Source organism: Lynx rufus, unplaced genomic scaffold (genome assembly GCF_022079265.1).
Source record: "Lynx rufus isolate CCGP_SWC_20201006 ecotype Redwood Valley unplaced genomic scaffold, mLynRuf1.p SCAF_26, whole genome shotgun sequence".
Lineage (NCBI taxonomy): Eukaryota > Metazoa > Chordata > Mammalia > Carnivora > Felidae > Lynx > Lynx rufus.
The window spans coordinates 8,656,232-8,683,115 of NW_025814841.1; the positions used below are offsets into that span (position 1 = coordinate 8,656,232).

General features: G+C 39.1%; 1 protein-coding gene across 1 annotated transcript in view; it reads left to right on the forward strand.

Annotated features, from left to right (window-relative positions):
* The window catches only part of NIPAL2 (NIPA like domain containing 2), a 156,468-nt gene that overhangs the window by 111,405 nt on the left and 18,179 nt on the right, over positions 1–26,884 (forward strand). The window contains exons 7-8 of the mRNA XM_047088841.1: positions 6,812–6,871; positions 20,283–20,404. Coding sequence (XP_046944797.1) covers positions 6,812–6,871; positions 20,283–20,404 — 182 coding nt within the window. The remainder of the gene's footprint in view (positions 1–6,811; positions 6,872–20,282; positions 20,405–26,884) is intronic.

The window sequence follows — 26,884 nt, forward strand, 5'->3', positions numbered from 1 at the left end:
GCAAAAAATAGACACAGAAATCAATGGAACAGAATACAGGGTCCAGAAATAAACCCACACTTAAATGGTCAATTAATCCATGACAAAGGATGCAAGAATATACAATGGGAAAAAGACAGTCTCTTCAACAAATGGTGCTGGGAAAACTGGGCAGCCAACATGCAAAAGAATGAAACTGGATCCCTTTCTTACACCATACACAAAAATAAACTCAAAATGGATTAAAGACCTAAGCGTGAAACCTAAAACCATGAAACTCCTAGAAGAAAACATAGGCAGTAATTTCTCTGACATGAGCTACAGAAAAATCTTTCTGGTTACGTCTCCTAAGGCAAGGGAAACAAAAGTAAAAATAAACCGTTGGGACTACATCAAAATAAAAAACTTTTGTACAGTGAAAGAAACCATCAACAAGACAAAACAGCATACTACTGAGTGGGAGAAGATATTTTCAAATAATATATCCAATAAGGGGTTAATATTCAAAATACATAGAGATCTTATTCAACTCAACCAAAAAAAAAATCCAATTAAAAAATGGGCAGAGGACCTGAATAGATATTTTTCCAAAGAAGACATAAATGGCCAACAGATATATGAAGAGATGCTCAGTATTCTTAGGAAATACTCAGAATTATTAAGGCAATCCCTAATGGTAGAATCTTTAAAAAAAATGATCTTAAAAAATTGAATAAACAAGCTAAAAGCAAAATCAGACCTATAATTATAGAGAACAAACTGATGGTCGCCAGAGGAGAAGGGATGGGGGTTTGGGCAACATGGGTGGAGGAGAGAGGAAGATACGGGCTTCCAGTTATGAAATGAATAAGTCATGAGAATAAAAGGCAACAGCATAAGGAATACAGTCAATGGTATTGTAATAGTGATGTAATGGGGCAGATGGTAGCTACACTTGTGGTGAACACAGCATAATGTATAACCCTGTCAAATCACTAAATTATACACCTAAAATTAATATGATTGTGTGTCAACTATACTAAAATAAAAAATTAAGTTTAAAAAGAGTGCACTAATCTTGATGAGAACTGAGAAATGTATAGAATTGTTGAATGTTGTATACCTGAAACTAATATAGCATTGCATATAACTATACTTCGGTAAAGTATTAAGTGAAAGAATCTTAAAAAATAAAACAAATACAAATATAAAATCATTATGTTGTATAACTGAAACTAATATAATGTTGTATGTCAATTATACCCCAAATTTTAAAAAGGATTTAAAATATTAAGTTGTCAGGTCACCTGGGTGGCTCAGTCAATTAAGTGTCTGACCTAGGCTCAGGTCATGATCTGACCGTCCGTGAGTTCGAGCCCTGCATCGGGCTCTGCGCTGACAGCTCAGAGACTGGAGCCTGCTTCTGATTCTGTCTCCCTCTCTCTCTTCCCCTCCCCCACTTATGCTCTGTCTTTACCTCTCTCAAAAATAAATAAACATTAAGAAATTATTTTAATAAAATAAAAAATTAAGTTGTCATAAAGGGTAAAAAATGAAAAGTAGTAAATAAATGTGAGCAAGATATTTTTCAATGGCCATAGTATAATGCATTAAATAGTTATTGAACTCTTCTGTGCCATTAAACCTTTAGTAAAAAAATCATTATTTGGGGGGTAAAGAGAGTTTAGTAAAGTGCACATATATCTTAATGTAAAAAGGGAATCCTCAGTTATCTATTCTACAGACACAAAGATCTAAACTCACCTGTAAAAATCTACCCTTGAGTTTGATTGTTAACATCTAGAAGTTTGATGCTTAACTTCTGTTTTACTGATCCCCATTAGTAGCTATTACAGAAGAAAATCCAAATCAAGTTTGTACAATCTTTCTGAATTCTCATGCGCCAGATTAATTTATAGTTGTTTGTTTTTTTTTTCCTTTCACCTGAGGCCTGCTATGGATTTTAGAGCATCAACTCTTATAACAGCCAGTCCTTGGACCAAATCTGAATGATGTCAAAGCAGGCAAATCAGGGACAAATGTGGGATTCATTTCAGGGAACGTTAGGAAGCCCAACACCAGGCCACAGCCGACCCCTGGACCTGGCACCCTCGCCCACATCTAGACTTGGTTCAGCTGAAGCCACCAGAATCTTGGTTGGCCTTTATCTAATTTCTTCTGGAAATCCAAATCAGAATTCCCACATGTACATTTCTTTATATCAACCTTGACTGGACAGGATACTCTGTTCTGATTACTAATCTGAGTGACATTTAATGGCCAAAAACAGAATAGTTGACTCATCCATAATAATTGTTGTTGAGAGTCTTCCTGATAATGAAGCATTGTAACTTTAGGGCCAAATGAATACATTAATAAATGGCTCCATAGGAACACTGTAGAAGCTTTTTTTGTTTTTTTCTCCTAACAGAAGATATTCCTGCTATCTTCCCCCCGCCACCCAACTTCTACATAACCACTGATTACATTTTGGTACATTATCTTTCATATGCTACCTTTCACCTTTTCTTTTTTAATGCGTTGTGGTCATTGTGGTTCAGTGTCTGCCTCTGGGGTCACCATATGACACTGTGTAATGAATTTAATTCAGCGTCCACAAGTACTCTCTGTGTAGACCCATGTCTGTGAGCACTCTGTATCCATCTGTGTCCGTATGAAGGCTAGAATGGAAAAGCGTTCTTGAACCTGTTGCCCAAATATGCCTCAAGTCAAAAATGCACACAAAATGTGAGTGCTGACGTAAATGCTCAGTAGTAACTATAGGTTGATCATACCTAGTCCAAATCTGTTTAGTTTACAACTGTGTCCTGTTTTAATGCTTTTTAAACTATTGATCCTGTGGTGCCTGGGTGGCTTAGTCAGTTGAGCGTCTGACTCTTGATTTGGGTTCAGGTCATGATCCCAGGGGGATTGAGCCCCACCTCAGGCTCTGCGTTGAGCGTGGGGCCTGCTTAAGATTCTCTCTCCTTCTCCCTCTGTCCCTCCCCCTCTTACATGCCCTCTCTCTCAAATTAAAAAAAAAAAAAAGCAAAAACCAAAAAAACTATTCATCTTGAAATGCTCTATTTTTGAATATTAAGTTTCACTACGGGAGCAAAAGCATAGTGGTTCTTTCCTCTTCCTAGATGTTCATCAGGCAGTGGTGGTCGTTATAGCAACAACTAGACAGGGTTGAGTTTGACAAATCTCTGATTGCAACTATATATGAGGCACTTCAGTTTATTTTTTCTCATTTTAAAAATTTACTGTTCTACTTAGAAGTTATGTTATTAGCTGTTGCTCAGATACTGTCTTTTTGCTCAGCACAGCTCTCATTTTAACCATATTTTGAAAGATAAATGAATTACAAGTAAATGTTCCTTAACAGAATGTTCTTTTTTATTGCTTCGTTTGCTAGATAAATAAACCTAAAAAATCTTATTCTCTTATCTAACAGTTTTGTAGAAAACCTCATATTCTCTTAAAACAGAAAAAAATGAGTATGGAAATGCATTAGATATAAGTTCTTTCATAAAGTAAAAGCATATTAATGTTCTTAAAACTCTGATAAATATTTTGTAGCCAATTGATATAATTTGATGCATATAAGTATATGTCAAGCTTATTGTTACCAATCATGTCCCATTTTTCTTTTAGCAATGAAATTGTCACCTACCTCTTTTCCCCTATCCGTTCTTTTTTTTTTAATGTTTATGTATTTTTGAGAGAGAGAGACAGAGAGCAAGAGGGGGAGGGTCAGAGAGAAAGGGAGACACAGAATCCGAAGCAGGCTCCAGGCCCTGAGCTGTCAGCACAGAGCTCGATGTGGGGCTTGAACCCGCGAACCACATCATGACCTGAGCCAAAGTTGGATGCTTAACTGACTGAGCCACCCAGGTGGCCCCCATGGGTTCTAAAAATGAAATTATTTTTGGAACTGGTTGAGCAACAAGAAAAGAAGGAAAATGATGCCTTTCTACCTTCAAGGGAGGCAATGGAGTGTAGTGTACAAGAAAGAGCTCTGGACTGGGGATAAAGAAATGTGGGCTTTGGTTCTGATTCTGCTGTAATATAAATGTTTGTTAGTGATTATTTATTTGGGGGGGGGTGGAGAGAGAAGGAGACACAGAATCCCAAGCATGCTCCAGGCTCTGAGTTGTCAGCACAGAGCCCCACGTGGGGCTTGAACTCACAAACCATGAGACCATGACCTGAGCCGAAGTCAGACGCTTAGCTGACTGAGCCACCCAGGTGCCCTGTAATATAAATGTTTATTAAGTGAATGGATCAACGAATGAACAAACAACTCCTCTGGACCTGTCTCCCAGATATAAAGTTTAGAACCTGAGGTACATTGTCTTTGTATCTCCTATCAGCTCTAAGCTTTCCTCATTCCATGTAAGCAATGTCTGCCTTCTTACTAGACTCCTTTGCTGTGAAATAGTCATCTTAAGGATTGTTATAATGGAATACATTTGGATTTGGTACACGTTAGTAGTGATAATTCACCTATTTTTTATTGATCGATCTCCCTCCACTTGAAAACATTCCTTATGTAATTACACAGGAGGTCAGTGATGGGATGGGAATGGGGTCTTGTTTTTTATACTTTTTCTAATTCTCTGAAATGTTAAATTAGTTTCCCTGAATTGTTTTGGTCCAAATATGAAATGGAAAATTTTCATACATTTTTACCCTTGTCCTGAACTCAATTCTTAACCTAATGGGCTATGTATCTGTACAGGAAACATTGCTTTAATGTTTTAAAGTCACATCACCCAATTAAGTTCATGCTTGGTGGACATTTTTCACACTCCGTTTATTCTGTGTGAAATGTCCATTCCGATAAATAACCTGCCCAGGAGAATTTTGCAAGGACTTGAATAATAGCTCAACTTGAATAAGAGAGAGCGAGGTTGAGAAAAAGATGGAGAGAACATATGAGAATCCCAGCTTATCTTGAATGAGGGTTTCTGGTGTGGATTTATTTTGTTTTAAATCAATTGCCAGAATAACAGATATAGTTATATTCAAATTTAATTGATTTAATGGATTATTATACAGGCTTATTAAAATTTTTATCTATAAAAAAATTTTAATGATGTTGCAAATTGTTTGTAATATGGTAGCTAAGGAAACTGAAAAAAAAATTGCATTATAGTTTCAACTCCGCTAAGGTAAAATAAACGTGCCAACATACTAACTACAGTTTTCTCTAGGTGATGAGTTATTTTTATGATGACTTTTCTTCCCTATTTTCTTCTGTATAGTTTTACTTTAAAAAACAAACTTAAAAGCCTTGCTAATAATTTCTGTTAAAAATTTAAAATTCAAATTATGATGTGTATTATTTTGTAGTATTGCAAGTTTGAGTTTTCCCATGCCTCTACTCATAGAGGAATGGCTCCATAAGAGGAACAACTCAGAGAGATTCAACTTACCCTACACAACCTGAGGCCATAGAAACAGGTCAAGGCTCAGTTAGAGGCTGAGGATTCAGTAGCTTCAGTAATGGGAAAGAGGGTCTTACACTATGAGGGCCAGTAAATGCAGGGCGGAGATCCCACCAACTCTCTTATCTATGTGCTAGCTACACCTGGGAGATCTTAGAAAAATAAGACATCTCAGAGTAAAAGGAACTGATAGTCTTTGTTGGGGGTGGGGGATAGGCAAATAAATCTTCCGTGTAACATGAAAGCTATATGACAAGGGGTAATCAATCACACCAAAGAGTGGATTGGTCGACTGGGTCTGGGGGAATCCAGAGGTGATACTTGAGTCTAGAGTTGGTCTCAAAAATGGAGGCAGAGTTGCAAAGGGAATAACATGAATAAAAGTCCTTTAGAATGAAACTAAATGAGGGGTGCCTGGGTGGCTCAGTCAGTTAAGAGTCTGACTTCAGCTCAGATCATGATCTCACAGTTTGTGGGTTTGAGCCCCGCGTTGGGCTGTGTGCTGACAGCTCAGAGCCTGGAGCCTGCTTCTGATTCTGTGTCTCCCTCTCTCTCTGCCCCTCCCCAACTAGTGCTCTATCTGTCTCTGTCTCTCAAAAAATAAAAATAAAAAATTGAAAAAAAATTAGAATGAAACTAAATGATGGTTCTGGGAATTATGATGATTTTAGTAAGGTTGGGCATAGAATATAAAAGAGATCGAGGACAAATGTGTGAGGAAAGTGGCAGGAGCTTGAGGTCTACGCCTGAGATGAAGCCCAGTGACAGTGGACTGAAGAGGAGGGTGAACCGGACAGTTGGTGAAATCTGGACCTGACAGACCCAGGATGCTGTTGGACGTGTCGCGTGAAGGAGAGTGGAGACTGGCAGGAGTCCTAGGATTCTGAGGCTCCTTAGAGGTGTCATTGGAATAGACTTTACCAACTGAGCCATCCAGGTGCCCCTTGGAATAGGAATTACAGGAGGAGATGAAGGGAAATAATGAGTTTCAGTCTGGCATATGTCGAAAATTAAAACTTCCTTCTTTCCATTCTTTCTTTCCTTCCCTTCTCTCTCTTTCTGCCTTTCCATCCCTTCCTGCTCTATCTACCTATCTATCACCTATCTATCTATTCATCTATTCATTTAGTTATTTAGTAACCTTTATTTTGCCCTTGCTGTCCATGGGGCATTATCCCAGCCACTGTCCTAGGTCCATTGTAAACCAGGCCAGTTTTTATTTATCCTCAACCATGAGGGGGCGAGAGGGAGTTGTTTTCACAGCCACAGCTGCTGGGTGTCTCTGACCAGGACATAGCTAATCAGGTATAAGACACAAAGAGCTTAATTTCTTTCAGATGGTACCGTGTAATGTACGTTTTTTATATTGGAAACACCACTGATGGCCATTTCCTTTCCAGGTAGTGCCATTATTTCTGTTATGTTTCTGAAAGAAAATTTAAGAGCTTCAGATTTACTAGGTAAGTAATTATTTAAGTCATGTAATTATAGCACTGCTTGATCAGGAAATAAATAATATTATCCATAAAAAAAATATGTGTTTTAAAAACAGGGAACAAATTGCTGAAATGGATAAATCTCATTTAGAGGTGACCAGGATTCTTTCTTGGAGTTGCCATCTGCACTTTCATGTGAACTATTTCTGTTTTCATTGTGCCCACTGCCCATGCTATTGACCACAGCGAATTATTATTTTATACTATTATTATGAATGTTATGAAATTTTCATGAGCATAATAAAATCCAAGAAAACATCTGTATTACCTAATAGAGTCTTCCACTTCAAAGGATGTATTTGTTACATTGTCAAGTGAAAGTCCTGCATAAAAATGAAAACCACACAAAAATTAGATGCACCAATTAACCACCTAATTTGTATTTTGCTCTTTCCAAAAACAACAGAGAACATTCCCCTTCAGATTTTCATTTAGAAATACAGCTGTTAGTAGAAAATAATAACAGCCTTCCTGGCTATAAGAAGGGTTGCTATTATATAGCAGAGCCATCATGTTATTGATTATATCTTCTACGTTTTACTAGAAATATCATTTGTGAGAAGAATTCTGGAGGTTCATATTTTCTTCCTTGACAAAGTCTTCTCTGAATTGCTGCTGACATATGATAACGAATATGGTACTTTAGGCACTTTAAATAAAGGAGCGGCTGCTCACTTCCAAGGAGATCACATTTTTAAAAAAATTTGAGCTTTAAATGTGACGCCAGTGTTGGTATGTTGAGCATTTGTTTTCCCTGATTGTGTTTCCCTTGAGCCTGTTGTCTTGAAAGTGTTTTCACTTTTTCTTTTTCCTCCTTGGTTTGATTCTGCTAGTAGAGTTTTTAGTCCACATCATCAAATTTGTCATGGTTAAAATGTTTTTCCAAATGCACTCATATATGCATTGTATCTTTTTAAATATATTATTTTTCTATACTCTTTTTTTTTTAATATATCTTGGTTTGTGGAATCATTTGGGGAAGATGTACAGAATTAGAAATAAGAATGAGCAATGCCTGAGTTTTATAAATTAAAAACAAATTACATCTTACATTATTTTTCTCATTTGTCAAATGCCTTAAGGAAACTCTAAATCATTTTATCTAACATATGTCATCTTTTATAGTTAATGGTTGATTAATGTTTAAATTAATCAAAAGTATTTGATGAAGAAATACAGATGGATATATAGGGAGACTTGCTAACTATTGTGAATACTGGTGATAAAAAGATGGCGAAGACAGAATCTCTGCCCTCAAATAATACAGTTGGTGATAAAATATATACATAAATAAGTTTTTTAAAAGCAGAAAGCAGTATGTATCCTAATGCCTTGAGGCTTTAGTTAAGAACAGGATCTCTCAACCTCAGCACTGCTGACATTTTAGGCTGGAGAATTCTTCTCTGCGGGGAGCTGTCCTGTGTGTTGTAGGCTGCTTACCAGCGTCCTGCCTGGCTTTTACCCATTAGATGACAGGAGCACCCTCCGCCCTAGTAATGACAACCAAAAACAACTTCAGATATTGCCAAATGTCCCCCAAGGGACAAAACCACCCCCAGTTGAGAACCACTGGTTTAGAATAAAGAGAGTTACTCTAGTTGAGAAGCTCAGAGAGAATTTTTTTATAGCAGAGGTAACATTCGAATCAGTTCTGATAGCTGGATAGGACAGGCACAGGCAATACCCAAGCATTTGGAGGAGAGTGTACAGAGGGACGAACACAAGAAGTATTAACAAAGGTGCAAAAAGGCAGGGTAAGTTTTCTATTTAATATGGCACTCAACTGCTGCCAGTTAGGATCGGGAAAAATTAATGAAAGTCACAATTATGGAAAGGGAAGAAATAGAAATATCAGTGTATGCAGATGATTTGATTATATACTTGGAAAACCCGAGATCAACAGAACATTACTAAAAGCAAGAAACTAGCTCAATGTCAAAGGATGTAAATTAAACTCACTTTCATAGGTTCAAATCTGGATTCAACTTTTGCTGTCAGCTATGTGGCTGACATGATATTACCTAACTTCTCTAAGCCTCAGTTTGTTGACAAACATAGAAGACTGTTCTAAGGATCAAACTGGATAATTCATATAAGCACTCTGAGAAATATAAAGCCCTATTGATGTAATTGTCATGTCTATGATCAACTTCATTCCTGAAAGGTAATATTAAAAATGTAACATAGGGAATAAGAAACAGACATATACACACACACACCAAAAAATAATAATGGTAAATTAAACCTCTATTAATTCTTTGATTCTTTGCTAATTTCTCTTATTTTAATAATAGCTAATATTTATTAAACATTTCCTCTTTCCAGGTACTATCAGTGTTTTACATGAACTATCTCATTTAAATGTAGGAACAACCTATTTACAGAACTGATACTTAGGTTAAATAGCTTGTCCAAGGTCATATAACTAGTAAATGGTGGACCAGTATTCTAATAATGGCAGCCTGATATAAGCATAGCGTAATGGTTGAGGGTGAGCCTCTAGTGACAGAGAACTGTGTGACCTTTCAAAGTTACTTACTCTCCTTAAGCTTCATTTTCCTCACGTTTCAAATGAAGATAATATTACCTATCTTGTAGGATTAAGTGAGTTCCTAGAGGTAGAAGTCTTAGAACAGGGCCTGTCATGTAATAAATCTTCCATGTTAGCTATGGTCATGATTTTTTTTAATGTTTATTTATTTTTGAGAGAGGGAGAGGGAGAGAGTGTGAGCAGGGGAGGGGCAGAGAGAGAGAGAGAGACGCAGAATCTGAAGGAAGCTCCAGGCTCTGAGCTGTCAACACAGAGCCCGACGTGGGGCTCAAACTCAGGGACCACTAAGATAATGACCTGAGCCAAAGACAGATGCTTAACTGACTGAGCCACCCAGGCACCCCCAGCTTTGATCATTATTTCTGCTACCACAGTCACACATCCCTACACTCTAATGGTTCATCAGAGGAAACATTGATTAGGATATACTTGCAAACTTTAATAATTCAGCTAATATTTTCCACAATTCTAATTGGGTATTTTTGCCTTCCTAATTTAATGCTTTGTGAGTAGGGCTCTGTAGCTGATCCCATATTTGTTTTGGACTATAGTTAAAAGTGATCAATTCTTAACTTTAATCTGTTGTCATAGGAATAAGAAAAATTGTAGCCACCTATCCCATACCCATGCCTCCAAGAGCAAGTCATAAAATTATCTTGATCTGAAATGTAATAACCCATTTCATACTTACGGAGAAGGATTTTTCCCCAACCTCACTCAGTAATGTGTTAAATCATATGTATTTTCTTTGTGTCTGTATTGTTGTTGCCTTGGGAAAATTTAGCTCTTTCTGTTAAAAGCTAAAAATGCATTTTTTTTTCTTTACAGGGACTAAAACCAAACAGAGAAAAGAGTAGTTAGTGGCTTAAAAAAAAAAAAAAGGATTAGCATATAAGCATGCTAAAAATTAAATTGTCAAAATGTGCAAAAGAAAATCATTTCTTTTTCCCTGCCTCAAGCAAATGAAAGTTTGTTTTTCATGATGGAACAAATGAAGATTTTTTTGGGCCATGTGGAAACAAGCTGAACTAATTTATTGCCAAATGTTGCTCTGTGGCTATGAAGCTTTTCACCACTAGCCTCAAAAAATGACCTCACAAAAGCTATGTCTGAAAGGAATTGCCAACTATTATTAACTCAATGACAGGGTTTGGACTGTGCTCTGATTCTTAGTGGATTAATAACTTTAAATTATTTTAATGATTATTTTTCCTTTAAAAAGCACCAGATTTCTCTCCCCTTCATTCAGCCAAAACCTATAGTATTTCCCCCTCTCTCCTCCCTTAGTCATCAAAAGTACTAAATCTAATAGGCTGTGAGAACCTAGTTGACTTAAGTCCAGATAGTATCATCATAAGAAAAAAAAAAAATGACAGTCAATTCATCAGTACTCTTCAGAGACCAGTAACTTGATTATTTTAAGTCACCTATAAATGGTTTCCCTGGATAGAATGTCAAGAGATTAAAAATGACATGAAGACCATCTCTTTCCTTCTTTCTTCCACACCAAATGGTCAGCTTGATTTAGGGCTAGTATCTAGAATACTAATCTAGCCAAACAAACCATCATTTCTGGTTGAGGGAACAGATTGGCTATTTTGGTTTCAGGGTTGCCTCAAGAATGGGAGACTTTCTGGGGCGCCTGGGTGGTGCAGTCGGTTAAGCGTCCGACTTCAGCCAGGTCACGATCTCGCGGTCCGTGAGTTCGAGCCCCGCGTCAGGCTCTGGGCTGATGGCTCAGAGCCTGGAGCTTGTTTCCGATTCTGTGTCTCCCTCTCTCTCTGCCCCTCCCCTGTTCATGCTCTGTCTCTCTCTGTCCCAAAAATAAATAAACGTTGAAAAAAAAATTAAAAAAGAATGGGAGACTTTCTGGTGGGAGACTTTCTGGTGGGAGACTTCTAGGTTCAGGACTATTTGGATTCACTACATTATTGAGACTTCCCAATCCAGGGCTGCTTTAAGATTTATGTATTATGGAGCGCCTGGATGGCTCAGTGGCTTAAGCGTCCAACTCTGGATTTCAGCTCAGGTCATGATCTCACAGTCATGATCTTAAGGTCATGAGATTGAGACCTGCGCTGGGCTCCACACTGGGCAAGGGACCTGCTTAGGGATTCTCTCTCCCTCTGCCCCTCCCCCAGTCACAGGCACGTGCGTGCTTGCTCTCTCTCTTTCTAAAAAAAAAAAACAAAACAAAAATATATATATATATATAGCTACTATGAGCCTGAGGAATCTGGAGAGATTGTTCTGAGGGGAAGACATCCCAAATGGTTTGGTGTTAAGGGAACCAGTTTATTCTGTGACTCCTGGTCACGAAAGCAACAGCGAGACCCCCATTGATCAGGAGACATACTATAAGGACCAAGAGAATTAGACTGCAATATTTGTGTTGGAATCAGGTTAGCTGAACATTAAAAAACTCTTAAGGCTACCAGAAGTCAGGTCAAGCCAGAGTCCAGAAGCTAGACACTAGTTAATTAACACTAGCTGGCATCCAGTTGGGGAGTGGGGTATTTCAGGTTTTACCTAAGGGGAAGGGTGGGTTGGGAAACCAGATGTCAGCTGAAGAACTGTACAAAAAGATCTTAGAACCCAAGGCTTCCATACGTGAGGAAGTCAGCTTCTAGGTGCCAGTGAACAGAAGTATCAGAGGAACCTGATTCCAGGCTGTTTTCCCTTTGACCACTTTTATACTTCATTCTTAGCCCACAAGTATCCATAGGAGACTTTTACAACAGAAGATCAGTAGCCTCTTGAAACAGAGGCTGCGTTCTCACAGCTGGATCCAGTTAAATGTCAGGCAGTTCCCAAAGTATAAAATATTCCTCAAAACACTCCTTCAGGATGATATAAATGGTCAGATATGTTTAGAAAATATTACAATCATATCCTCTTCTAGGAGATTCACAGTGAACACTAGCACATTGAGGATCTGAGGGGGTCTTCTAGTAAAAGAACTATTCAAGTTTGTCTAACTCATCTCTTCCCAAATAGACTTGACTTGAGACTCTTTTTGGTGGAGCATCTGCTTTATGAAGCTGGTTCCAGGGAATACCAGTTTGAAGATGCTTTTCTAAAAGAACCTCGGGGCTAGTCATGAAGCCCAGGGACCACTGCCAGGGAGAGTTGATTCTGTCTATCCCCAGTGGGGATGTTGCATCTGGCTTTAGGTTATGCTTTGTACAGCTCCTGGCCTGTATACCTAGGCTGGGGCACCACCCACTGAGCCTACAACATGAATGACAGCCCTGAGTTGTCCATTCATCAGCCCTGGCTCTTTATGGATACAAGAGGTGGGAGAGTGTAATTGTTAAGCAAATGGACTACCTAGGTTTTCATCCAAGCTCTCCACTTAGCAAGAACATCCCAAACAAGATCATTATATAGCACATATATAGTATAATATTTTAACAGTATAGTTATTTTTCACAGATTTTTTGTAAGCATTAAGTTAATTATATATAAAGCATTTAGAATTGTGCTTAGAAGTATTAGGTATTACTATTATTATTATCATCACATTTTAGTATGATGGTGATGTAATGTAACTCTCATGTCAGCCATACTTGTCAATGAAATTAACAGTTTTAAGAACACCACTTCCAAAAAAAAAAGATTACCCTCACTTGGCATGTACCTTCCCACCATACCTAGTCCATTTACTGTAAAGAGCAGAGATGAGCTTGTTTCCCTGTTGTGCATATGTGACAAGTTTATAGGAAGAAATTTTATTAACATCTGTGTATTGTGTCAAGCTAAATCTGAAACTCCCACAAGCTCACTGTAGAAATTTAAGTGACTTGAGTTTGTATTTGATGAGAAAGTATATTTTGTACAGGACTGGCCATGAGGGTGGCAGATGCATCACCCATTCACTGACCCCACCTGCCGCTCACCCACAGCTGCCTGACTGCTCCGTCTTTGGTTCCCTCTGAGGCTCAGCTCTTGGTGCTTTGTGCACTAGTCTGCTGAGATTAGCAGTGGGTAGCAAACATAGTCCCACTCGCATTCTCTGTGTTCTGTTAAGTGTGTTATTTCCTTTCTTCTGTCTTCTTAAGACCAGTGGGGAGAAGTCTTCACCAGGCAGTCAGAAAACACCAACCAGTTCCTTCCTGTTCAGTCCTTCCATTCTCAAACCGGATTGTTACTCTTTTAGAGACAGCCCCAGTGACAGTCCATGATCTTCCCTGGATCATAAGATTAAAGATACAATTTTGAATATATTTTTTTTTAACGAGATCATAAGGAAAGTGGAGCCATCCACTATTTCAACAAAGCATAAAGCATGTTTACCAACAGACCCAAGTATCCTCAGTTTCTCTGCTGTAAGAAACCAAAAGCACAAACGTATGTTTAGTAATTAATGTGTTAGTATTTTATCTTTGTTGGAAAAGACTTAGATAGCCAATGAATCCAATCCAATTTATCATACAAGCAAAACTTTAAGGTTTCAGATTATCAAAGACTTTGAAAGTTATAAACATTTTCATTTATTCAACCTAGTTGGGTTTTTTTTAACAATTACCCATGAGAACTTTAAGACAAAATTAACCATCATTTTAAGTCATCTTTTTGCTGACAAATTGCAACAAAGATAACACAGGCTTATTTAACTTTCAGTAATCCTTGGTAGAATAAAGGTTTTATATTTCATGCTGATAACTCTAAGGACATGTCTATCTTAATTAATCCAACAAACTTAAATTAGTTTACCGAATATGTTGCACCTAGGTCCACTTAAAAGCCAATCAATTTGTTCCCCGCTGTCAGTTTTTTACCTGGGGAAATCTGAAGCGGGTGTTTTAAGTCCAAGGGGGTACTCTTTGCTCTTTGATAGCAGGGTAGGAGGAGCAGGAGCCAGTAACACCAGAGGCACGGAGGATGGTATAGGAGCAGGTTATTCGGGCTGTGCAGAAACAGGAGGAGGGCAGGGGAAGCAGAAGAGGTGAGGTGCTGCTAGCAAGGCTGGAGGCAGGTAACAGCCCCGAGGGCAGAGAAAGAGGATCCCTGGTCCTAAAGACCAAGCTCGGACAGATGAACAGACACATACTTTCTTTCCACCGACAAAAGGTGAAAACAGCCAATCCGTGCCAGGCCAGAGAAGACAGGGAATCTCCCTGAAACAAAAGGAGTTCTGGCCTCTGCTTAGGAATATTCTTTAAGCCCCTGTCCTGAGGTTTAGCGACTACCACAGACAATTGGCTCCAATTATCATAGCCATTAATAATTCAGGCAGAAGCCCCCACATGCAATAAGAAGCCTCATTTGTTTCGTCCTCTCAAGATATATTTTGAGAAGAAGTAAACAAAGATGAGTAATTCGGGAAAAAGAGAGAGGCATGTACAGGACCCTGGCAGCAACTTGTTTACAGGGGAGACAAAGGATTGGCACATAGAGAACAGGACAAGACACAGGTAAGGTGGTAGAGGGGCCCAAGGCAGCTGAGCTGGTGGGTTGAGGGTCGAGGGTGAGGAGAGGGGGGTCCTCAAGCCCTGTAAAAGAATATGGACAGATCAGAGTTTGGGTACAGCACCATAAAGGCCTGGCCATATGGGATTTCGGTCCATTTTCCCTGACATTTACAAAAAAATTCTAATTGATAAATAGTGTTGAAGTTTAAGTATCTGTTAATGGGCCATTTTTCTTTGTCTCCTATGGAGTACTGAGGGTATGTGTTATTGCAGAAGAAGATGAGTCCTTTCTTCATTAAATCTTGCAATCCAAATTGTCTCCAGTGGGTTAAGAGACATCCCAAGGGGGAGTTTTGGGGGAATGAAGAAGAAAAGTCCATTACTATAATCCCCCTGACTGTTGGATGGCATTCCACTCAGGGTCATATCAAGGGTTCCTAGTGTTCAGAGCAACCAGAGCTTCCCTCAAAAAGTTGTTAATGAATACCAGCCTGTCTACTGAAGAGATGTCAATATCCCTGCAATTCCCCCATTGCATTCTAGACTACAAATTGGTGCCAGTGAATAGACTGAAATACCATGGAGAACCTGCCATTTTTAACCGAGGGAGACACTAAAAAAGTTCTACAAGGCAAAATTACCTAATACTGTAATTCAAGTAGTTAGTAGGGGACATTGATGAAGAATAGTAAAGATAGAAATCCATCATGGTCTAAGTGACATTCCAATACATGTAGTCTTTACAGACAACTTCCCAGGAAATGGTCCCCAGTTGGGTTTTTTAATTCAGTTGATATTGACATCGGTTTTGGCTGGTTCCCAGTGGTCTCATGGCCAGAAGTGGCTAGACCAGGGATGTGGAGGGGATCACATTGGATCAATGAGGAGGAAACCTCGCATGGAAGTCTTAAGGTTGTCAGCAATCCTAGTGACAGGTGTCTGTCCCATGCTTTGTATAAGAACAGGGATAAGAGTGCCTGGGTGGCTTAGTCGTTTGAGTATCTGCTCTCGATTTTGGCTCAGTTCATGATCCCAGAGTTGTGGGATCAAATCCTGTGTCAGGCTCCGTACTGAGTGTGGAGCCTGCTTAAGATTCTCTCTGTCTCCCTCTGCTCCTCTCCCCTGCTCACACTCGCTCTCTCTCTGTCTAAAAAAAAAAGGAGGGGTGGATAAAGAGAGGGCATCAAGTTCTGGGTCTTGTTACCATTCTGGCCAGGGTACTGGCTTCCAGTCAAAAGGCAGGCCTTTATCCTCCCTGGAGAGTAGTTACAGGCTCAAGGGTTGCAGCCAGAGTGGTCAACATGAGATTGTTCCAATAAGACCATATTTCTTGAGAAGCCCCTGGAGTTAAAGTAAAAGAAAAGAGGGAGTAACTTAAGTTTGTACCAAGGCTCGAAGTCTAGAAAGAAGAACAGCCCTAGGTTGGGCACCAGAAATGTTGGGCTGCTGAGTGAACGGTCAAGAAAGAATTCTTAAGATACTTTCAGTGCAAAAAGGCGCTTTTATTATAGCCCAGGGACAGGACCCAGGGGCAGAAAGAGCTGCCAGTTTGGGATTAATTTTTAAGCTTTTCTGAGATAGCTTTTGACTCCCAGTGGTCTGTATCCTGAGGTAGATCTGTTCCAGGGTCCTCTGTCACATCAGGCTTCCGGGTGAGCTTTCAATTCTATTCAGCTCTCCAGAGCTGAATTTGGCCTCTTGCTCAGCCAAATTCTGGAGTGTAGCAGGTGTGATAAGTTCATTGTACCCAGAGATGAGGAGACTAGGTCACAGAGGGATAAATAACATGCCTAAGCTCTTCCAGCCAGCAAGTAGCAGCGAAATTTGAAATCTGTGGGGGCAGTTTCAGCATGGATTAGCCTTTCATGATCCAAGTTTTGATCTGTAATGTAATCATTTCCATGGGCAAAGGGCATGCCAAGGGCTGCTTCCCTTCCTGGAGTATCTTATGCTACCAGATTACTCCCTTGGGCAAGTGGGCCAGCAGAAGGTAAATTAGCAAGTTTCTAACTTAGAAATCTGTGTCTTTCAAATGAAAGAATATGTGTGGCTTCACTGAGAAAAAAAATATCAGGAAATGACATCTTTTAGATGCCACTTTTAGAAAAAGATGGGCTATAAATACATTTTAAGGAAATTTATTTAAGGACCTGCTAATGACTATCTTCAACACTTTTACACACTTATGGAAAATGTGCACATGATCCATACAGGAGACAGTGAATCACACAAATACAAATGATACCAAGTAGACAAGCATATAACAGGTAGCAGCTCTCTAGAACTGCCTTTGTAATTGTCACAGGAAGCTGAAATTAAAATTATAAAAAGAAAGAATGTGCGACCTACTGAGCTGCCATAGAGTTCTTTACTAGATTCCCACTGATATGGGGCTCAAGTGAAATAATGTATGTACAAAAGTACTTTGAAAGTACAATTGCAAAATCATCAGTCATTTCATTTGTGTTCAAGGAGTTTTGAAATGGAGCGAAGATCTACCTTGGTGAAAATGGGCACAGTATGCAAATGAGGAAGCAGATGTGAGGCAAGAAAGGAGATGTCAGGATGTGAACCAGGGACCCTTTTGGAAAGTTAAGTGAAATAATGCAACATCCAAAAATGAGATATTATGCAGACTTGAAAAGAATGAGGCTGTCCTACATACACTGATGTGAAATGTTCTCCAAGATATTTTGTTAAGTAGAACAAAAGCAAGTGTGTATAATATGCTATCATTTGTGTAGAAAACCAAAACTTATGCAGTCTCTCACACACCTGCATAAAACATCCCTGGAAAAGGAAATCTAAGATTTGGTGGCAGTATTAACTTCCAGGAGGGGAACTAGTGTGCCATAAGGGTGTGAGAAAGATTTAACTTTTCACTCACCACCCTTGTGTGTCTTTCAGATTTTTTTCACCTTACGTTGCCCATTCAAGACTAACTTTAAAAAAAGAAATTTAAGGGGAGGGTAGGTGATGGGCATTGAAGAGGGCATCTTTTGGGATGAGCGCTGGGTGTTGTATGGAAACCAATTTGACAATAAATTTCATAGATTAAAAAATAAATAAATAAAAATTAAAAAAATTAAAAAAAAGAAATTTAATTGACACTAGATACTGTTATAGGAGATAAAAAAAAAAATTACCGGCAGAGGAATTCAATAAAAATAAGAAATTTGGACTTCACAAAAGGAAGTTGGAAGTCTCTGAGATTTTTAAGTTGTATTCAATGGATTTATTCTACTTCAGTATACCAAGTTTAGAAAACTGTGTGTGTGTTTTTTCATTCCATCCTCCTAGGAACCTAATATTGAACAATTTTCCTACAAGATCTTTTTTTCTTTTCCAGAGAAAGGACAGGGCTGAACAATAATTTTGCCCAAGTTCTTATGTACGATTTTTATTATTTTCTCTTTATTGCAATGCTTAATAATGTATATTGTTTTTTCATTTTTAAAATTCTCATTAGAAATAGCTTTTACAATTTTGTATGTAATTTCTGCCTTCACAAAGTATTACTGAGTAAGTTCTTACATTAGAAGAAGCTTATTTTATAGCTTCTACACATACCTTGAATAGCTATTGTCTCGCTTGTGTGAAAAGTCAAATGCTATTTGTTCTCAAAAACTAGAGTTCAAAACCCTAAATCATTTGATTAAGAGGAACAGGAAATTGGTGTCTTTGAATTGTGAGATTTTATAGACAAACCAAATTGCTTCAGGTTGGAGTCAGTGCTGGTTGTAAATTATATACACAACAACACTGACCTCAGTTATGAAACAAGTTGAATTATGTTTTCAAGGGTGCTGTCTGAAAAATGCTACCTATATCATTTTTCTTTGCTGATTATTAATAAATAAGCAGTCTTCAGTGTTATTTGCAAGGTCAAGGCCTCCCTCTACTCCTCCTTATGTGGCCCCTCTTCCCATACACATTTCTTTCCTCCATTATTTTTTTAATATGAAATTTATTGTCAAATTGGTTTCCATACGATACCCAGTGCTCATCCCCAACAGGTGCCCTCCTCAATGCCCATCACCCACTTTCCCCTCCCTCCCACCTCCCATCAACCCTCAGTTTATTCTCAGTTTTTAAGAGTCTCTTATGTTTTGGCTTCCTCCCTCTCTAACTTTTTTTTCCCCTTCCCCTACCCCATGGTCTTCTGTTAAGCTTCTCAGGATCCACATAAGAGTGAAACCATATGGTATCTGTCTTTCTCTGTATGGCTTATTTCACTTAGCCAGTTCCATCCATGTTGCTACAAAGGGCCATATTTCATTCTTTCTCATTGCCACGTAGTACTCCATTGTGTATGTAAACCACAATTTTTTTATCCATTCATCAGTTGATGGACATTTAGGCTCTTTCCATAATTTGGCTATTGTTGAGAGTGCTGCTATGAACATTGGGGTACAAGTGCCCCTATGCATCAGTATTCCTGTATCCCTTGGGTAAATTCCTAGCAGTGCTATTGCTGGGTCATAGGGTAGGTCTATTTTTAATTTTTTGAGGAACCTCCACAGTTTTCCAGAGTGGCTGCACCAATTTGCATTCCCACCAACAGTGCAAGAGGGTTCCCATTTCTCCACATCATCTCCAGCATCTATAGGTTCCTGATTTGTTCATTTTGGCCACTCTGACTGGCATGAGGTGGTATCTCAGTGTGGTTTTGATTTGTATTTCCCTGATGAGGTTTCCTCCATTATTTTAAGTAATGTGAAAGGCATGACAGTAACACATGGCTTACATAGGTTTATAATGTGATATTTTACTAAGTTACTCCTAGAATTCTAGATTCTAAATTGGGTTAAATAAATCTTACAGCAAAGTCAGCATTCACCTTTGTCATTTCTGTTAAAAGGTCTCTAATAAATGGCAATGATTAAGGTGCTCTTTTACCAGAGTTTCAAAGTGTAAAATCACGTGTGTGTCTGTGTGTGTGTGTGTGTGTGTGTGCGTGTACAAGCTGCAAAGATGAGTGAGTAGATCGTCAGGTGTTGAACTTCCCCACTCTCTGGGCTCTGATGGATCTATCATTTTCTTAGTGGTCCATGTGGAAACAAACAGCCAGCTTGGATGTGTTTTCATGTCTCCAAATGCACGTGTTCTGATCTTTCCCATCTTTGGGGAAAGGTTTTCTGAGGAGGCAAGGATTCATCTGAAACAACAAGAAAAATCAGAAGTCATGTCCTACCCCATCCTTTCCCTGGCCCTTATCCCCCTTTTAAAGATAATGCTATCATGTGAATGCAGGGTGCTATCTAGGGATGGTTTGCTGAATTGTATTTTAACAGGGAGGGGCTGTAGGCATTTTTACAAGCAATACTCCGTCTGTAGGTAATGTTTGCATTGACAAAAAGGCTTAAATATCCCTTTTCAACTTGGTTTGTCTTTTCAATTTTATTTAAAGGTATGACACTGGGATTTGCAGGAACCTATTTATTGGTGAACTTTGCTCCAAATAGAACTCAGTCTATCTCTGCAAGAACAGTACAGTATTACTTTGTTGGCTGGCAGTTCCTGATCTATGTGGTAAGAATTAAAAAAATTTTTTTACTATCCCATAAACTAGATTATCTAGACCACTTGTACCTACAGATGTTAGAGAATGAATATAATCTTTGCCTCTCAACATTAATATCTCATTATACCATAAATAGATTTGACTAATACCAAAGTATTTGAAACACTAAATCAGCAATAGAGCACCCCCAGTTTCCCAAGTATCCTATTCTTGACCTGTTACTGGAACAATTTCCACAATATTTAATCCAACAAATTCCAAAGCAATGTGTTTTAGGACAACTCAAAGTAAAAACACAAACCCCAAAAACCTCTCTTCCCAGGTCAAAGGGAAATACCTGAAGACACATTTTAATTCATTGGCTTTAATTCAAGATAGATATTTTCTTCAAAAAAGTGTTCATTGAGAACATGTACCAGATTGTCTGGGGAGAAGTAGACAGCAGAAGGATAATGCTGAGAGATGTGTAAAAGAAAGAATGGAATGAGCTGATATAGAAATTTGAAGCCACTAACTGGGATACTTTATTTGATGTAGTGGCTGTACCCCGTGAGTATAGAGAGAACGTGCTTGTGGTGGTTGATGTGTAACTTGTTTCAGAAGTCAGTTTATATTGAAGAAAAAGCGTATTCCAGGAGGGGCAGGTGGTAAGAAGAAAACTGGGATAGACTACGTGACCTTTAACCGAGAACTATATTAGTAAAATAATTGTGAATTCAACAAGAAGAATCAAAGCACAGAGAATCATACATATTTAGCATCAGAAATGATTTTGAAAAGCTATCTGATCTAGTCCTCTGCCATTGAAATAGGTAAAATAGTATGACCCTACTTCATATACCTGTTATTCAAAACTGTGCCATTGGCATTTGCAGGGACATGTTTACTGGTGAACTTTGCTTTAAGTGTAACCCAGGATACTACAGTGGGAACTATATGATATTACATTATTATCTGGCAGTACTTAATCTTTGTGACAGGAATTCTATATATCTCGCCATCTCTGATATATAATTCCGACCACCAGAACACAAATGCTTACAGGTGTTTTCTCTTTCTAGTCTCCCTCTATACTGCTTTCTTTTACTTAAACAAACTAGGTTTCTCTGTTTTTGTTTTTGTTTTTGTTTTTAAATCCTCATCCATATACACTCTTCAGTTAACTGTCCTATTTCCCTTCCACTCTACTCTCCCCTCTACTTTCCCAACTCCTATTCACTCCTCACTCTTTATCATCTGATAGATCCGTGCCCCCCCCCAACAAATTGCCAAATGGAATTGCTTTTTTGGTCCTGCTGTTTTTTGAACCTTGTGCAGCATTTACTCATAACCCCCCATCTTCTCCTTGAACCCCTCTCTTCTGTGGCTTCCTCAATTTATTTTCCCGATTTCTCCCCTTCCTCTCTGACTAGGCCATCCAATACTCTTTGTGGGCACATCCTTCTCTCATGCCCACCACTCTTGATCTCTTCATGCTACATATTCTTCCAAGGTTTTCTAGTGTGATCTCATTGACAACCCCCATCATCCTTTAGAAAGACTTCTAAATCCAGTCTACATCTCTCTCCCAGGCAGTTCTGTGTTCTCATCTGTCCACTGATTGCTCATCCCTGTCTTGGACGTGTCATGGGTTCCTCGAATGTAATGTCTCAGAAATTGAACTCAGTGTCTTCTCTCCTGAACTCTCCTCCTTTTTATATTGGAAGGCTCCCCTTCCCCTGTACATCAGACTTTAGGATTGGACTGCCTAATTCAGATTAGCCTTCTTCAGGTCTGTCATTCTTTGTGTCTCTCCTCTGCCCCATTGTAACTTCCTGCTTGTCCAGCAGACCCAGCCCATTAACAATCACAGATTTTATCAATCAAATCCATTTTCATGATAGCTGAGACTTGAAGTCCTACCAATGTATTATTATTATTTGCCTACAGGCAAAACAGATTCTTCATCCAGTAAGAAAAGGGTCACCCAATTGGTGACCAGAAAATGAATAGCCCGAGTTGAATCCTTGGGAGATTAAATATGCAGCAAGATTTGATTTCCTGGAATAAGCAGCAGTGTTTGATGATGACGTGTCTTATATTATTTTAACACCAGAGAAAACATTTTTTTTTTAATTTTTTTTTTCAACGTTTTTTATTTTTATTTTTGGGACAGAGAGAGACAGAGCATGAACGGGGGAGGGGCAGAGAGAGAGGGAGACACAGAATCGGAAACAGGCTCCAGGCTCCGAGCCATCAGCCCAGAGCCTGACGCGGGGCTGGAACTCGCAGACCACGAGATCGTGACCTGGCTGAAGTCGGACGCTTAACCGACTGCGCCACCCAGGCGCCCCCAGAGAAAACATTTAAAAGAACGAAACTACTCTTTCTTAAACCTTCTATTTCCATAAAAGAAACTCTGACATTACTTGTATTTTGCCGTTTTCCAAAGTCAACTGTTAAATTCACTCATTCATTTATTCACTAGTTCATTCAACAGACTGGACATCCAGGGTATAGAGAAGAAGTCCTGTAACAGGAATTTTACAGCCCTGGGAGAGACCCATATTCCCATAAAATAATGAAAGTATATTTGAAAGTAAATGTCATCCAAAAATGTAACTAATTCCAGATATTATAAGATAGCATAAAATAAATCTTTAATAAAGTCACATTTGAATAATACTATGGGGGAGCGCCTCTCACGGTCTGTGAGTTCGAAACTCGTGTCAGGCTCTGTGCTGACGGCCCAGAGCCTGGAGGCTGCTTCAGATTCTGCGTCTCCTCTCTCTCTCTCTCTCTCTCTCTCTCTCTCTCTCTCTCTCTGCCCCTCCCCCTCTCACGCTCTGTCTCTGTCTCTGAAAACTGAATAAACCTTAAAAAAAAAAAAATTTTTTTTAATAACACTATTGGCTTCAGACTCTAAAGGGAATATATCTACATTATCTTAGTTTAGAATTTAATCCATTTTATGTTACCTCTCTAAAGACTCTAGATGTTACCAATTACATGCTAAGCTCTTGAACTGAAGTTTGGCTTAAATCTGACATCGATGTTTAAGTTTGGCTTAAACATCGAGGTAACTAATATTTAATCCTTAGAGATGGAGGTTTCCATGCCTTTTCTGCAAACCATGACTGCAGAGATCATAATTACAGCAATTAAGGCTATTCTTTGAAGGATCATTCATCTAGCTACCCTTGTATTACACTGAATAGAAATGTAGTACCTGAATTGCTTTTTAGGACTGATCAAATAACTACTAAAATGAATAAGAAAGCATTTTAGAGTCTGAATAAGCTGTACATTTCTCAAAAGAGGATTGTAAAATTGTATCCCAGGCTGGCCAACAGCATCTCCCTGTCTCGGGTGTTTACCGGCACCAGATGGATGTCCATGGAACGTCCATGTTCGTGTTACGTTTAAGGCTTGCATGAAGTAGAAGCCTCAGAAACAAGGCCCAGGAGCCTGTATCTCTTTTGTCACATCATCCCATGGCCCGCCAGTACTCCTCACCACCAAAAACAGGGTGATGAGTGCCTTTAAATCTACTTAGATGAGAGAACCAATCCAGAAAAACCCAGAGTCAATTCAGAAAACTCATCCTGAAGATTCTGTTCTTCTGGAAGGACTTCAGATACCAGAACCTAAGTTAGCTTCCAATTACTTCCATAATGAATTGCCACAGACTTAGTGGCTTAAAGCAATACAGATTTATGATCTTACAGTTTTAAAGGTCAGAAGTCCAACACGGGTCTCACTGGGCTAAAATCAAGGTATTGGCAGGGTTATATTCCTTGCCTGTGCCTCTGGAGGAGAATCCATTTCCTTGCCTTTTCCACCTTCTAGAGGCCACCAGCCTTCCTTGACGCTGTTCTTTCTCATGTTCCATCTCTCTCTGACCATGCCTGGGATGTTTCTCTGCCTTTTAGGACTCGTATGATTACTTTGAGCCCTCTTGGATAATCCAGGATAATCTCCCCATCTCAAGGTCCATAGCCTTAATTGCATCTCCAAAGCCCCTCTGCCATGTAAAGTAACATACACACAAGTTACAGAGATTAGGACATGGGCATCTTTGGGAGGCCATTATTCTGCCTACCAGACCTACGTCATTTAACCCCTCTGAGCCTTGGTTTCTTCATCTGTAAAATAGTGCCTGCTTCCTCAGGTTGTGAGGATTGAGTGAATTGGTACAAGTAGAGCGGGTGGTGAGCCTGCAGTTAAGTGCCGTTATTATTTCTGACCTCTGAGACAGCAATCAGCAAAGCAGCCTCTCCCTGGGTCTCAGCAACCTGTAGAAATCACAGCCGCTTTAACAGTGATATTTTCAGAGAGGGGGAGAAATGTTGCTAGGAAAAAAAATTAACATTAATTCATGCTGCTTGAATATTTTATTCCTGGGAGCTCCGTGACCTCTTGCCACAAGGCAGAATGTAGGGCAATGACAGCCATTCTGTGAGTCATAGGAGCTTGTGTTAACCACAGAGATGGAATTTGGAAGAGAAAGGAAAGGAAAGGAAAGGAAAGGAAAGGAAAGGAAAGGAAAGGAAAGGAAAGGAAAGGAAAGGAAAGGAAAGGAAAGAAAGAAAGAAAGAAAGAAAGAAAGAAAGAAAAGAAAAGAAAAGAAAAAGAGAGAGGGAGGGAGGGAGGGAGGAAGGAAGGAAGGAAGGAAGAAAGGAAGGAAGAAAGAAAGTCATATTTGATATTTAGAACTGATAACTACCCTCATTTCTCCCTTCCCCCCAATTAATAATCCCGCTAACAGATTTAGCTAAGACACTCTGTGCATTAATGCAGGCTGAGCCACCTTCTTTCCAGCAACAAATACAGTGGTTCCAAATGCTGCCGTGAGTTGTTTATGTCAGTGTGAGAAATGGAAGCCTGTGGTTGAGAGGGGAGTGAAGCCGACAGGGGTATTTCTGCTAACGATTGATGAGCTGCACAGAGGTGGGGACACCCAACCCATGTTGTGATGGCAGTTTGGGGGAAGACAAAGTGATAGGAGTTTAATAGCCTTTGTAGCATGGCTTGATTCAATTAAAGACCTGGCAAAAAGTCCTTTAAGAAAAAGTTAAAGTAATTGGTTTAATTTACCAGGAAAAAGCTGAGGGATGACTTAATCTTCCACATGAGATGAAAGGTTTTTAAATGAGGAAGATATGGTCTTGCTGCTTTCCATGCCCACAGAGGATTAAAAAAAGAAAAAAGCAAACCTTGAACTGAAACAGTAGAGATTCATGTTGATTTAGAGATGGCTCCATAAGTAAAATATAGTCCTGAATGTACTGAAGTCCGTAACTCTAGTAATTTTTAAGGAAAAAATTAATGGTGGTGTTTTTATGTCAGAAAAGTAAACATTCATATTTACGATTTCAGGCCAGGGATACTACCTCTTTGAAAAAAAATAACTTGCATCAGGCTATCTTAAGGACTTCAAAAAAAGAAAAAAGTGAAAACAAAAATAAAACTGAGAACTCCAAGTTACATTAGAGTTTTCTTATGGGCAGGAAAATTTTAGACATTCAGTCAATTAATATTTATTGAACACTCAGTTTATTAGACATTAAGTCTTGGTTTTTGGCAAGGTGTTCATAATAAATTTGAGGTGTAATTTATTCATTAATTCCATAAATACTCATTGAGTAACTGACTGTGCCCAGGCACTAAAGACAGTAGCAAACAGGACAGATAAAGTCCCTGTTCTCATAGAACTGATGTGCTAGTTGGGGAGACAGACAAGAAACATACAAATGCATGAACAGGAAATATTCTACACTCCACAGTAAATGAGGGGTGGCTCTGTTAGAGCAGTCAGAGAAGACATCTTGGAGGAAGTGATGTGTAAGCTGAGTGACTCCTTTGAGTGACTAGAGTGACTAGAAGGAGCCATTGTAGGGAGATCAGGGAAGGAGTATTCCAGGCAACTCCAACAGTTAGTGCAGTTAGTGCAAAGGCCAGAGCAATCTGAGCATTGCAGAGAACTGGCAGGGGGTGGGGGATCTGTGCCTGGCAGAGGTGGGCCATCCAGGATTTTATTCTTAATGTGATAGAAAACCATAGGAGATTTAAGCAAAGGAATGACTGGATATAATATATAATTCTATTACATATATCATCCTGGATAAATCTCGTAAACAATGCACAGTGGGGGAAAAAAGCAAGTAATCAAAACCAAGTTTGATTCTGCATGTATAAAGTCCAGACATGTGCAAAAATAAACAAGGCGCTGTTGGGAGACACATGAAAGGTGGTAAACCATAAAGAAAATGAAGAGTAAACACAGAATTCAGTGTAGTGGTTGCTGGGGAGAGCCGAGGAGGAGGGGGGTGCAATTGGGGTGGGGTGCACAGGAGACCTCAAAGTATGGGTAGGTTCTCTTTCTCTGGCTAGGTGCAGGGCACATGACTACTTGTCATATTATGTAAATACCTTATATGTGTATCATATACACTCTCTATGAATGACCTAGTTCATTATTCAAATTGTGCTTTTAAATGATTCCTCTG